This window comes from Candoia aspera, chromosome 1 (assembly GCF_035149785.1).
Source record: "Candoia aspera isolate rCanAsp1 chromosome 1, rCanAsp1.hap2, whole genome shotgun sequence".
NCBI classification, from domain to species: Eukaryota; Metazoa; Chordata; class Lepidosauria; order Squamata; family Boidae; genus Candoia; species Candoia aspera.
In genome coordinates this window covers 245,365,756-245,381,256 of record NC_086153.1, presented here as the reverse complement: position 1 = coordinate 245,381,256, position 15,501 = coordinate 245,365,756, and the positions used below count along the sequence as shown (strand labels likewise).

Genomic DNA, 15,501 nt, shown 5'->3' with positions numbered 1-15,501 from the left:
CCATCTGGTGCTATGGTAGAATTTTGTTGGAAACATTTTCAAGTTATTTTGGGATTTATAATTGGGCTTGTAAGAAAAATAAAATAATGTAATATAAAAATATTCAATTTGTTATTTTTAAATGTCTATTTATGTTGTATAATAGGACAGTTATTCTTATCTTTGATTTAGAAATTTTTCATAAAATTACAATGCCCAGTGGAGTAAACTGTGGGGCCTAGCACCAAAGTATACTGAATATTTTGAAGAAATGCTTATGAAGGGTAAATAGTACAAGAGCAATGCGCACTTAGGACAAAAACAAACTAACAAACAAACCCTTAAGGACACATAAAATACATAACATGGGAATGTCTAGTTCAAATCTAAACTCATCCATGAACTACCTCTAGGGATTTAATATAGTACAGTTAGCACATTGCTCCCAAATCCAGCTCATTCTCTAAATATTTTTCATTTTGTAAATTTCATTAAAAACTAAAACTTACCTTGGATCCATGTTTTATATCTGTAGTGGATGTAGTTACCGCAGTAGATGTTTCACTGACCATACTTGAAGGTCTTTGGTTTATCTGATGCTTGGACATATGTGAATTATGACTGAAATAAATAAATTACAATTTAATTCATTGTTAGCCTTTTTAAAAAAACTTCACGTGTAACTGTGGAACAAGGATAAAATGGTGTTGGAAACTTTTCCATGCTTCTAGCTTACCAGTTTGTTTGTTTATTTATTTATCATATTTTTTTACCACCCATCTCGTATTACGACAACTCTGGGCAGTTTACAAACAATTAATAATAAAAGATTAAAATACTGTTAAGATCATACAACATAAATATAAATACACCTAAATATAAAATGCAAAATATAAAGTATAAGATCCAAAATGGTGAATAACGATCTCATCATTGGCCCCATCAAGGTGCCAACCACCCCCATGATTGGCTACCCTCCTCCCACCCCGAGCGAGGTGGCACAACAAGGTCTTAACCCCCTTCCAGAGGGCCGGGAGAGAGGGGGCCTGCCTCACCTTCAGGGGTACCTTATTCCAGAGGGTGGGGGCCACGGCAGAGAAGGCCCTCCTTCTGGACCCTGCCAATCGACAATTCCTCATGGGCAGGATCCATAACATGCCCCCTCTGCCTGACCAGGTGGGACGGGTCGATGTAATGGGGGTGAGGCAGTCCCTAAGGTAACCTGGACCTGTGCCATGTACGGCTTTAAAGGTGATAGCCAACACCTTGAACTGGACCTGGAAGCAAACTGGCACCCAGTGCAGCTCGCACAGCAATGGTGTTATATGTGCCCTCTTTGGGGCTCCTAAAACTGCTCGTGCAGCTGCATTTTGAATCAGCTGTAGCTTCCGGATACTCTTCAAGGGTAGCCCCACGTAGACCGTGTTGCAATAGTCTATGCGGGAGATGACTAGGCATGAGTGACTGTTCGGAGGGACTCCCAATCCAGGAAGGGGTGGAGCTGGCACATAACACGAAGTTGTCCAAAGGCTCCCCTGGCTACAGCTGCCACCTGTCCTTCAAGCAGGAGTTGTGAATCCAGGAGAACCCCAGGTTCCGCACTGGGTCTGTTTGGGGCAGTGCAGCCCCATCCAGAGCCAACAATGGTAAGTTCCTGGATTCCAGGGAGCTCTTGACCCACAGCCACTCCATCTTACCAGTGTTCAGCTGAAGCCTGTTTTTCCCCATCCAGAACCCTACAGCCTCCAGGCACTGAGAAAGGGTGGTCACAGCATCACTTAAGTAACCAGAATGGAGATGTATAATTGGGTATCATCTGCGTATTGATGATACCTCACCCCGTGGCGACAGATGATCTCGCCAAGAGGATTCATGTAGATGTTAAAAAGGAGTGGAGAGAGTACCGAACCCTGTGGCACCCCACAAAGGAGGGGCCGCAGGCCTGATCTTTCGCTCTCTATCAACACCAATTTAGGGCAAAAAAATAAAAATAAAAAAACTAGAATAACATGGTTGCATAAGTTTGCACACCTTTAAACTAATACTTTGTTGAAGCACCTTTTGATTTTATGACAGCGTTCAGTCTTTTGGGGTAGGAGTCTATCAGCATGGCACATCTTGCCTTGGGAATCTTTGCCCACCTTTCCTTGCAGAAGCACTCCAAATCTGTCAGATTGCAAGGGCATCTCCTGTGCACAGCCCTCTTCAGGTCACCCCACAGATTTTCAATCGGATTCAGGCCCAGGCTCTGGCTGGGCCATTCCAAAACTTTGATCTTCTTCTGGTGAAGCCATTCTTTTGTTGATTTGGAGGTATGCTTTGGGTCACTGTTGTGTTGAAAGGTGAAATTCCTCTTCATCTTCAGCATTTTAGCAGAGGTCTCGTTCCAAAATTGACTGATATTTGGAACTGTTCGTAATTCCCTCCACCTTGACTAAAGCCCCAGATCCAGCTGAAGAAAAGCAGCTGCAAAGCATAATGCTGCCACCACCATGCTTCACTGTAGGTATGGTGTACTTCTGGTGGTGCACAGTGTGGTTTTTGCGCCAAACATACTTTTTGGAATTATGGCCAAAAGTTCAACCTTGGTCTCATCAGACCATAACACATTTTCCCACATGCTTTTGTTAAACTTGATGTAGGTTTTTGCAAAATGTAGCCAGGCTTGGATGTTTTTCTTTGTAAGAAAGGGCTTCCATATTGCCACCCTACCCCACAGCCCAGACATATGAAGAATATGGGAGATTGTCGTCACATGTAGTACACAATCAGTACTTGCCAGAAATTCCTGCAGCTCCTTTAATGTTGTTCTAGGCCTCTTGGCATGATATTCTAGAGGTGACGGACTTGTCCCTGGGGGAGCTGGGGGTGTTGACGACCGACAGGAAGCTCTGGCGTGGGCTGGTCCATGAAGTCACGAAGAGTCGGAAGCGACTAAACGAATAAACAACAAGGCCTCTTGGCAGCCTCTCAGACCAGTTTTCTTCTTGTTTTTTCATCAATTTTGAAAGGATATCCAATTCTTGGTAATGTCACTGTTGTGCCATATTTTCTCCACTTGTTGATGACTGTCCTCACTTTGTTCCATGGTATATCCAATGCCTTGGAAGTTTTTTTCTACCCTTCTCCTGAATGATTCCTTCCAACAATGAGATCCCTTTGATGCTTTATAAGCTCTTTGCAGACCATGGCTTTTGCTGTAGGAGGCAACTGAGTAGTCCCCTCTAGTGTCCAGTTTCTAAAATCATCACTTATCTTTTGTTATGACTTGCAATAACTAGGATAGCCAAAATAAGTCTATTTTCCACAAGGTTGTTTATTTTTTTATAGTTAATTCCAAAATCTTACAGTAAAAGTCAATAATCCAAATTTATCTGGACCTTTAATCCATTTATAACTTCCTTAGGTCAACATCTTATTTAGCTTTTTGCAGCTTATTTCAAAAACTTTAAGTTCTTAAGCTTGTAATTAATTTTTCTTTCGTTCAGAGTTGAAGATAAACTCACCCGATGAAGACTTTTCAAATTTGTCGTTCCGAAGGTCTTTAATAGCTTTAAGATAGTTAATAGGCAATTTCTGAAAGTGGTTAGAAAGGGAGATTTGCAAATTTAGTGTCCTTTAAAAGGGTCCACCGTGGTTGCAAGCAAGACGGCTGATCCCGTCATCTCCCGGTGCTCAAACCATCAGAAAACCGCTCTCCTGAGGTCTCCTCATGAGGAACAGTCATCCGGAGCACATGCAAGCGATCTCCCATTCTCTCCTTATCTGGAGGGGTTCCAAGGAACCGGTTTACTCACTGGTTCCTTGGTCTTTGCCATGGTTGTTCACTCCGCTTTCGCAGAGTCATCTTCAGTTCACTGTACCACCCTCAGAAGTCCCAAAATGAGGAAGCAACTTTTGGTTTGCTTTTTCTTCTTAGAAAGCTTCAGGAGAGTTCTTGGACAAACTAATACAACCTCTTTCCTTGATAGATCCAATCTGCATGGACATGGACCACTTACAGAATCCATCTGAGGCTACAGTTTTTTCATTTTCTTTTTTTTCCCCCTGTTTTTGTAAACATCTTCTCTGATAAGAAAGTATCTATCTATATTTCTCTAGGAAGATCTACCTACAGAAATTTGGGAAGTCACAGCAGCAAAGGAATTGTTCAACGGGACAATGTGGTACTGTAGTCTGTATTCCAGAGTGAATACCTGGCATGCTGTTGCCAAAGTATATCAATCTGGACAGCATTTTCTTACACCAGCTTAGAATCAAGCCAAGATGAACACAGGATAGGAGCAGCTTAAATGATAAGTGCAAATATAGCCTAAGATGACCCAGCAGGAGTACTGTTATTTTATGTTTTGTTCTTAAGTATTTTGGGGACTCAGGGGAAGAAAATAGATTAAAAGAACAATAACTTTGGAGAGTAACAAGGATGCTCTGTCGTACAAACACAAAAATTTTGCTACATTAAGTTAATTATTTCTTGCAGAATCAAGTCTTAACAAAATCAAATTTATCTAAATGTATTTATTTAATAAATTTAAATTGGGTTTTATACAGTATAACAATAAATCTTCCTGAATGAAGATACTCTTATGTATGGAAATAATAAATGTTAATTTAAAAGTTTACTTTTGCCTTTTAAACCTATTCTGCATAAAAAAATAAATATTACATTGCGTTTTAAAAGTTTAATTTATTACAGAGTTCTTACTTAATTTGAATTTATTATCTTTTTGCTGCAGGAAAATCCTGTAGGTTATAAAAACTCATAATATGGAATGTATACAGAATATCAACCACTACTGCTATTTTTCCATATTATATTAAAGTTCTTATGCCATATAGGTAGTCCTCAACTTATGACCATTCGTTCAGCGACTGTGTCAGACTCCTTGACCAAATGTTACCACAACATCTGATCGTACTCGCTTCCATTTTTAAGAAATCCAGAAACCGCGTCAGCAGACCGTGAGTCGCTAGCAGGGAAGGGAAGCAAGATTGGAGTGTGAATTATATTGTTTGGGTTAGATGACCCTTGCCAAGGTCAACGGGCAGAAACCGTTCAAGCCATCTGCTGGCACCAGGGAGGGGGTGCATGACTGGGCGGGGAGTGGGGGGGGGAATCACAGGTTTGTGATTTTAAACCGTAGAATGCGTGGGAAACGGCCATTCGCAAATTTTCTTTGTATCAGAACGCTTCGCTTCATTAAACAGTTAATTGAGCCCAAGTCTCTAGACTGTCCCTGAGAGTATGCTCGAGCATGCTGGTCATTACAGACCGTTCAAAATTACAACAGTGCTGAATGAAGGAACTGATGATTTGTCCCCAAAGTTACAGCTGTTGCAGCATCCCTGCGGTCACGTGATTGCAATCTGGACACTTGGCGACCCATTCGCACTTACAACTGGTTGCCAAGCACCCTGTGATTATGTGATCGCCATTCGCAACCTTCCCTGCTGGCTTCCCCAGTCCCTCTGCACTTGTGACCCCCTATACCCACCCTGACCCGTGCCCCGTTCCCCTGTCCTGACCCACACAGTGCCTCTCATGCACCTCCACCCTCCCCAACCTGCACCCCCACCTCTTGCACACCCCACACACCCTTCCCGACCCATGCCGCACCCACTACCTTTCCTGATGCATGCTGTACCCCCACACATCCTCCCCAACCTGCAAGGCACCTCTCATGCACCCTCTCTGACCCACACTGCACCCCCACACACTCTCCCTGACCCATGCAACACCGCCACGCACCCTCCCCAACCCATGTGGCACCTCTCACTCACCCCTGCACACCCTTTCTGACCCACATGGTGCCTCTTATGCACCCCTCACACCTTTGTACACTCTCCCTGACCCTCCCCCATACCCCATGTACCCCGACTCCCCCACCTGGCAGCAGCCACGTACCTGCCTGCCGGCCTGCAACTTGCAACTTCTTGCCGGCTTTCCCACTGACTATGGTTGTATGAAGCTGGCAGGAAGTTGCAAGGAGCTCCTTGCCTAATGACCACTGTGATTCAGTTACTGATGGCAACTGGGACTGCAGGGATTGTCATCACTAAGCGATGCAGTTGTCATAAGTCAAGGACTACTTGTATTGCATTTTAAATCTTCAGACAACAGCACAGGTTGCAGAAGGAAAGATGAGACTCAAATAAGCAACATGACAAACAGAATTTTCCACTGAAGGTTATGGTTGAACGAAGCCATGGAATACAACATATTGCTGCACTGAAATCTCACTAGTCTTATCTAGCTCAACACAGCCAAATAAAAGGTCTGACAAATGGGATGTCCAGAATTTTTCCATTGTTGTCACTGATATTCAATCAAGGAATACATAAAAACAGGCAGCTAAAACAATTATTGGGTCATTGTTCATTATTTTTCTTATAAAAGAGCAAACTATCAGGAGAAAGCAGCTAGTGAAACCTTGACAATGAATTTCATGGTTTCACTCAAGATAGCAGAAGGTTAACTGCTATCTATTTTGAATTTAATGTGTTTTCAGCACTCAGCAATTTAACTGATTGTATACTTGAAGTATATGAGGTGTTTTTAAATGCAATATTTATTTTTTCCACAATCACAAAGCATCTGATTAAAGGTATAAAACATTTTTAAATATCCCAAATACAATATTATATATGAAAAATACTGAAAGAAGGATGACATACTATAATATTTGTAACAATTTTGAACAGGTCATCTGATACATCTAATAAGTGTTACAAAAGCCTTTGTTTCCTTATGTTTGTATCTGAGGAAAATATTTTAGTATTTTACATAAACAGTTCCATTTCATTTGCATCTATCCTTGTTTTGGCACAAATCAATATTCTGAAGCAGCCTTTCTCGACTTTTTGATCCTGGAGGAATCTTTGAAATATTTTTCAGGCGTCGGGGAACCCCTGCACTTTCAGGCCCAAATATAGGCCAGAAGTTACAAAAATATTATATTTGTTTCATGAGTAGGCCTGTATGTATGCATTAACAGTGTCATTAAACTGAAAGTAAAGAATGAAACTTACCTCTTTAATGTGAAGTTGCCTGAATTTGAAATAATTTTTTAAATAAATCGTGATCTCCCAGAGAACCCCTAGTGACCTCTTGTGGAACCCTAGGGTGTCATGGAACCCTGGTTGAAAAACCCTGTTCTAAAGGCTGCCTTTTTTTGCTAACTTCTGCACCTTTTGAAAAGGGGTGCACAACCCTTTTCAGGCTGAGAGGTTTACCTGGCCTTTGAATAGCATGGTGAGAACTGCCTTGGGAGACCACCAGGACAAACAGTGGACTAGGACTAGAACAAAAACTAAAATGGATTTCACTGTCATTCAATCAATCAATTAATATATGTATTATTATTCCATATGTATCTAATAATTTTTCCCTTGTCACATTACAAAATATAATTCAGCAACAGCTTTTTAATGGAGACAGTACCCTTATTTTCGGAGCCTGGAATGAAAAATCAGCACAATGGGAAAAAATTGTTCCACCAGTCATTGATAAGCAATTGGAATGAAACAACAGTAGACACTAATGAGCAGTTAGAGAGTAGGCTTGTAGAACTTCAGCCACTAATTGGAGGTTAAGAATAGTAACTAGATGTGTAAGACAAATCAATCTACTTACTCCTCTTGTAAAACAAACTCCACGTTTTCTGGGGAAAACTGACCAGTCACTGGATGTTTAAACGTTGTCATTTGGTGGTTGTGGCTAAAAGGAAAATCAAAATCTAATTCAATACCAATGTAAGCACAAATATCATAAAGTAACATTCTACAAAAATATTATTACATCTGAATGGCTTCTGCTTTGTAAAGGTATGTTTCTTGAAATAAGCTGGAGAGATGAGATACTAGTAGTTTCTTGAATGTATTACAGACCTACTACTACTGTTTATTTAAGTCTGTAACAAGGATCCATTTGTTATGTCCCACTTCTGATATTTAAGAATACCAAGCAATGCATGCTTCCATATTCACTTTCAAATACACTGCTTTTGTTTTTGAAAGATTAAATTATTAACATTTGTATCTCCTAAACCTTTGTAGCTGCACTTGCTGCACCATGTGAGCGTCCTCACCCTATGACTTCAGAGAATCCTCCCTTGGCGACAATGGGCCAGTAAATAAGGGAAAGACTTGGAGCACTAGACAGTTCAGTGAGGGGGCAAAAAAGGCAAATGCCACCATACTATGGGATGGAACAGACTGATGGGAGGGCAGGAAGAGCACCAGGCATCACAGTACCTTGACTGCTGGAGGAAGAAGGGGGGCATACCTCAGAAGCCACAAGGTAGGCTAAAGAGGGAAGTTCTGCCAATGGGCAACCACCCCTTCCACAGTTCCAATGGAAACACTGCAAAGCACTCTTTTTTTTTTTTTTTGCTATTCTTTCTTTTGGAGCAGCAGTTGAGCTGATTAACTTTCAAAATTAATTGGATCCGGACCAATGGAAGCCCTGTTGCACTATAGGCACATAGGAGTAGTCAAACCCATGCCTGGACTTCATAAAGCAGATTTAAATGAACAGTCACAAGTATGGTCCCAGGGCACTAAAAAAGAAAGAAAACTTGCACACCATTCAGTTAGATTCACAATACATGCACACATTTACTAGGGAGAGGAAGCTCTAAACTGGTTTCAGTTGGGGTTGCAAACTGCAACTGACAAGCTGGGAGAACTGGGACGAGTCCAAGGTTGTACTGCAGTTCAATCCTGAGCTACAGATATTTTCTTTTATCGGGTTCATCCTGCAATCTTGCAGGAGGTCTGCCACTGTTCAATTCTTTAAAAGTCATTGCAGTTCCACTTCACAATCACATTTTCATTGCTTACTTTCAATCTTGTCAGAATTCCATATCACCGGTATTTCTTGTGTACTTCTGGGGAGGCTTCAGAGATAACTGGACAGTTGCTATGTACACCAGGGAAGCTGCCACCGTTGCTGCGTTTATGTTTATTTGGATAAGTTTACTTTGCTGCGATACTTGATGTGCGGGGAGTAGAATACTAGCTTCTGCTGCTTTATAGAAAAATACATACACGCCCGTGGGCATGTATACGTAGACACACACACACACACACACACACACACACTGCATCACATAATTTGAACAAATATTTAAACTGGCTGAAGTTCATTCGAACAAGACACACTTGGTTATGGAGGTCAGCTGTTCTTTTCCGCCAGTAAGCTGCCTTGACATTCTTTCTTTTCCACCTGGTTAATTATTCATGCATGGCTCAAGGTTAACTGTGATTTTCTGAAGAGTAGGCTCTAATCAGCTTGAGTACAACTATTCAGAGAAAAAGGTTTACAGCTGGTTGTGCATATCCACGTTTTGACAGGTTAACTCCCGCGTGAACATAAAAACCCTCATTTGTTTTTAATATATATTCCCACATCCCTTTCCTTTTATCTGTTAATTAAAATTTGAGGTATCCATGAAAAACCAAGTTTATATCTGATTCATAAAAATGTACATAGAAATACGAAATGAGATTCATCATGCTGAATTCACAGAATTAAATATAAAGTGCTGCAAGTCCATCCATATAAAATATTGTAATATAGGTCGCTTATTTAGAATAACCAAATTTGAAAGATTCTGAATTATATAGAACAATTTTCTAGGGCCAAGGTCTAACGTGCAATTTTAAGCAAGTTCAATTGTTTGAATGGCAATTTTCTTTCTTCTGCCAGTTCCTCCTTTGAACAACAAACAACTATATTATCTACTGTATGAATAATGATCAGCGTTCTTAGGTTTTTAGCTATTTGTACCAAGACCATATTCAGAATCTATGTGGCCAGTTCTTTAACCTTCTCTTCACTGCAGACAAATCAATAAAGAAAAGCCAAAACTGGTTATGTTTAAACTTCCAGTTCCAAATACATTTGTCTTTAAGGTGTCACAAGACTCTTCACTGTCTTCATTTCTACTGAATAAAATACATTCAGACAAAACTGCCTCATCATTTTGGATTTAGCTTTCCAAAACCAACTTTTAACTTCTCATATAATTTAAAAGCACAGATTATTTATTATGTCTTTATTATCATGCTAAGACACCTCCCCCCAAAAGCCTACTGCATAGCTAAATTCTGAAATATTGCTTCTATACTTGCATCACTTTTTGGTGATTCCAAAAACACAATCCAATGTTTATGTTTTATCGTATTTATATAACTGTTATTTTAAACCCTTTATCCCTATCCATGCTAAAACACGTGTAAAGCTAGTGCTGCTATCAAACAGATATATTTGAGGATTAGGAATTCAAGATCACCCAGCCATGCCTGACAGAAATATATTAAAGATTCATTTTTATGGCCTATTTGGGATAGTGGCAGCTGAAAGCTAACAATGTTGCTTTTTGTTGTTTATTCGTTTAGTCGCTTCCGACTCTTCGTGACTTCATGGACCAGCCCACGCCAGAGCCCCCTGTCGGCCGTCAACACCCCCAGCTCCCCCAGGGACGAGTCCGTCACCTCTAGAATATCATCCATCCATCTTGCCCTTGGTCGACCCCTCTTCCTTTTGCCTTCCACTCTCCCTAGCATCAGCATCTTCTCCAGGGTGTCCTGTCTTCTCATTATGTGGCCAAAGTATTTCAGTTTTGCCTTTAATATCATTCCCTCAAGTGAGCAGTCTGGCTTTATTTCCTGGAGGATGGACTGGTTGGATCCTCTTGCAGTCCAAGGCACTCTCAGAATTTTCCTCCAACACCACAGCTCAAAAGCATCGATCCTCCTCCGCTCAGCCTTCCTCATGGTCCAGCTCTCACAGCCATATGTTACTACAGGGAACACCATTGCTTTAACTATGCGGGCCTTTGTTTTCAGTGTGATGTCTCTGCTCTTAACTATTTTATCGAGATTTGTCATTGCTCTTCTCCCAAGGATTAAGCGTCTTCTGATTTCCTGACTGCAGTCAGCATCTGCAGTAATCTTTGCACCTAGGAATACAAAGTCTTTCACTGCCTCTACATTTTCTCCCTCTATTTGCCAGTCACCAATCAAGCTGGTTGCCATAATCTTGGTTTTTTTGAGGTTTAGCTGCAAACCAGCTTTTGCACTTTCTTCTTTCACCTTCATCATAAGGCTCCTCAGTTCCTCTTCACTTTCAGCCATCAAAGTGGTATCATCTGCATATCTGAGATTGTTAATGTTTCTTCCAGAGATTTTAACTCCAGCCTTGGATTCCTCAAGGCCAACTTGTCGCATGATGTGTTCTGCATACAAGTTGAATAGGTAGGGTGAGAGTATACAGCCCTGCCGTACTCCTTTCCCAATCTTAAACCAGTCTGTTGTTCCGTGGTCTGTTCTTACTGTTGCTACTTGGTCGTTATACAGATTCTTCAGGAGGCAGACAAGATGACTTGGTATCCCCATAACACTAAGAACTTTCCACAATTTGTTATGGTCCACACAGTCAAAGGCTTTAGAATAGTCAATAAAACAGAAATAGATGTTTTTCTGAAACTCCCTGGCTTTTTCCATTATCCAGCGGATATTGGCAATTTGGTCTCTAGTTCCTCTGCCTTTTCTAAACCCAGCTTGTACATCTGGCAATTCTCGCTCCATGAACTGCTGAAGTCTACCTTGCAGGATCTTGAGCATTACCTTACTGGCATGTGAAATGAGTGCCACTGTTCGATAGTTTGAACATTCTTTAGTGTTCCCCTTTTTTGGTATGGGGATATAAGTTGATTTTTTCCAGTCTGATGGCCATTCTTGTGTTTTCCAAATTTGCTGGCATATAGCATGCATTACCTTGACAGCATCATCTTGCAAGATTTTGAACAGTTCAGCTGGGATGCCGTCGTCTCCTGTTGCCTTGTTATTAGCAATGCTTCTTAAGGCCCACGCAACCTCACTCTTCAGGATGTCTGGCTCTAGCTCACCGACCACACCGTCAAAGCTATCCCCGATATTGTTATCCTTCCTATACAGGTCTTCTGTATATTCTTGCCACCTTTTCTTGATCTCTTCTTCTTCTGTTAGGTCCTTGCCATCTTTGTTTTTGATCATACCCATTTTGGCCTGGAATTTACCTCCAATGTTTCTAATTTTCTGGAAGAGGTCTCTTGTCCTTCCTATTCTATTGTCTTCTTCCACTTCCGCGCATTGCTTGTTTAAAAATAATTCCTTATCTCTTCTGGCTAACCTCTGGAATTTTGCATTTAATTGGGCATATCTCCCCCTATCACTGTTGCCTTTTGCTTTCCTTCTTTCTTGGGCTACTTCTAGTGTCTCAGCAGACAGCCATTTTGCCTTCTTGGTTTTCTCTTTCTTTGGGATGTATTTTGTTGCCGCCTCCTGAACAATGCTGCCAACTTCTGTCCAGAGTTCTTCCGGGACCCTATCTACTAAGTCCAGTCCCTTAAATCGATTCTTCACCTCCACTGCATATTCCTTAGGAATATTAGTGAGCTCATATCTAGCTGATCTGTGGGTCTTCCCTAATGTCTTGAGTCTGATCCTAAATTGTGCAAGAAGAAGTTCGTGATCTGAACTACAGTCAGCTCCAGGCCTTGTTTTTACCGACTGTACAGATGTCCGCCACCTTTGGCTGCAAAGGATGTAATCAATCTGATTTCGGTGTTGTCCATCTGGTGAAGTCCATGTATAAAGCCGTCTCTTAGGTTGTTGGAAGAGAGTGTTTGTTATGCAGAGTGAATTGTCTTGGCAAAATTCTATCAGCCTGTGTCCTGCTTCGTTTTGTTCTCCCAGGCCATACTTACCTGTAATTCGAGGTGTCATTTGACTGCCCACCTTAGCATTCCAGTCTCCTGTGATGAAAATAACATCTCTTTTAGGCGTGTTGTCCAGTAGGTGCTGCAGATCCTCATAGAACTGCTCTACTTCAGCTTCTTCAGCATTTGTGGTTGGGGCGTATATTTGGATCACTGTGATGTTAGATGGCTTGCCCTGAATTCGAATTGAGATCATTCTGTCGTTTTTTGGGTTGTATCCAAGCGCTGCTTTAGCCACTTTACTATTAATTATAAAGGCTACTCCATTTCTTCTGTGGTCCTCTTGTCCGCAGTAGTAGATATGGTGGTCATTTGATGTGAAGTGGCCCATTCCAGTCCATTTCAGTTCACTGACGCCCAGAATGTCTATCTTTAATCTTGACATCTCACCAATAACCACATCCAATTTGCCCTGGCTCATAGATCTTACATTCCAGGTTCCGATGGTGTGTTGATGCTTAGAACATCGGATTCGCCGTTCACCACCAGCACCGTCGGCCGCTAGCCGTCCCTTCGGCTTTGAGCTAGCTGCGTCATCACGTCTGGGGCTAGTTGAGCTCATCCTCTGTTCCTCCCCAGTAGCATTTTGACCATCTTCCGACCTGGGGGTCTCATCTTCCGATGGTATACCGACATATCTCTGGTTGTACTGATCCATTTAGTTTTCACGGCAAGAATACTGAGGTGGGTTGCCATTACCTTCCCCAGGGATCGCATCTAGTCTGACCTCTCTGTCATGACCTTCCCGTCTTGGGTGGCCCTTCACGGTTTAGCTCATGGCATCATTGAGGTGCTCAAGCTCCAGCACCACGACAAGGTAACGATCCTTTGCTGAAGAACAATGTTGCTAGGTTTTGAATATTTTAAAGACAATAACTATAGGCATAAGTATTAGCAGCTGATGCCTATTTGTAACCTTTCAACTGCAGCTACAGAATTATACCTTTATCTTTCATAACAACAGGTTGCATAGTAGTAATTCTGGTACTTCAAGGGGTCATTTGTTCTGGCTTGGTGTCTCATTCATGAATGTTCTAGAGTTACATTTATGTGGGAAAGTATCAACTTAACTACATGTGCTTAGGACACCACCTCTTTATTTTCCACAATTCTTTTCTGCTGGGTACAGATTAGCATCACTTGGTATGTTGATGAAGATTCTCAGTAATCCAGGTAGAATTGTCTGTAGGCTGAGTCATGGCAACTGGATTTCTTTTCGGTAGAAGCGTTTTGCTGCTTGTCCAAGAAGCTGAAGAAGCTACTTGGACAAGCAGTGAAACGTTTCTACCAAGCATTTCTACCAAAAAGAAAGAAATGCAGTTGCCATGACTCAACCTACGGACATCATTTGGTATGACTGCCTCATTTTGTGTGTTCAGTCTTAGATAACTTATTTTCAGTGTTCTGGTTTTTCTGTTTTATTTTCTTTCCATTCTGCAGTTTTAATTTACTTCAGGTATCCACAGTGGTCACTCAAAAGGTATGCACACATACATATGGTATATGCACACACACACACACACACACTCACTGAAGGCCTCAGATGCCCTGATGTGTCTGTATCTACAAAGATCAGAATAATGCAGACAACGGGTTTCCCCGTGACATTCTGTGGAAGCTAAAGTCGACTTTGAAGAAGTAGAACAGAAACAGCATTGAGACATTTGAACCTTGGTGTTAGAGAAGACTCCTGAGAATATCATGGATAGTCAAGAAACAAACACATGGATCATTGAACAAATCAACCCAGATGTCTCACCTGAGGCACAAATGACCAGGCTCAAATTATCTATCTATCTATCTATCTATCTATCTATCTATCTATCTATCTATCTATCTATCTTCTATCTATCTATCTATCTATCTATCTATCTATCTATCTATCTATCTATCTATCTATCTATCTATCTATCTATCTAGGTAGAAACCAGGAGACTGAATTCTAGTCCTGCCTTAGGTACCAAGGTAGCTGGGTGACTTTGGGTCATTCACTCTTTCTCAATGCTAGGAAGAAGGCAGTGGCAAACCACTTCTGAAAATCTTGCCAAGAAAACTGTAGGGACTAGTCCAAACAATCAACAGGAGTTAACATTGAGTCAAGGGCTAAAGATATCCTGTCTTAAAATCCTTCTGAGCAAAAAATATATTTTATAAGCACTTTGCTGAAAATGTATTGCACTGCAAATCCCCTTTAACTGGCAAATTAAGTGGTTAACATTTTAACCATTCCTTCCACATTCAGAAAAATACTTTTTGCAAAAGATTAAAAAGGTAGGAAATAGGGTTCCCCTTGACATTAAGTCCAGTCCTGTCTGACTCTAGAGGGCGGTGCTCATCTCCGTTTCAAAGCCGAAGAGCCAGCATTTGTCCGTAGACACTTCTGTGGTCATGTGGCCGGCATGACTAAATGGAATGCTGTTACCTGCCCGCCGAAGCGGTACCTATTAATCTACTCACATTTGCATGTTTTCGAACTGCTAGGTTAGCAGGAGCTGGGACTAGCAATGGAAGCTGACCACGTCACACAGATTCGAACCACCGACCTTCTGATAGGCAAGCTCAGCAGCTCAGCGGTTTAACCCACAGCGCCACTGTGTCCCTTTTTTAGGAAGTAGGGACTCAACCTTATTTTGGGAAATCCAGTGGCACTTTTAGAGTTCTGTTCTGAATCAGCATTCATTCTCCTAGCCTGTTTCCAGAACAATTTAAATTTTTGCACCTATTATTTTGGTGCATTACTGCATGGAAAGTAATCATC

At 41.4% G+C, this 15,501-nt stretch overlaps 1 protein-coding gene across 1 annotated transcript in view; it reads right to left on the bottom strand.

The window, feature by feature from the left end:
- PLEKHA7 (pleckstrin homology domain containing A7) overlaps window positions 1–15,501 on the bottom strand; it is a 143,355-nt gene that overhangs the window by 64,452 nt on the left and 63,402 nt on the right. The window contains exons 4-5 of the mRNA XM_063289405.1: window positions 7,613–7,696; window positions 489–600 (exon numbers count right to left, since the gene is read on the bottom strand). Coding sequence (XP_063145475.1) covers window positions 489–600; window positions 7,613–7,696 — 196 coding nt within the window. The remainder of the gene's footprint in view (window positions 1–488; window positions 601–7,612; window positions 7,697–15,501) is intronic.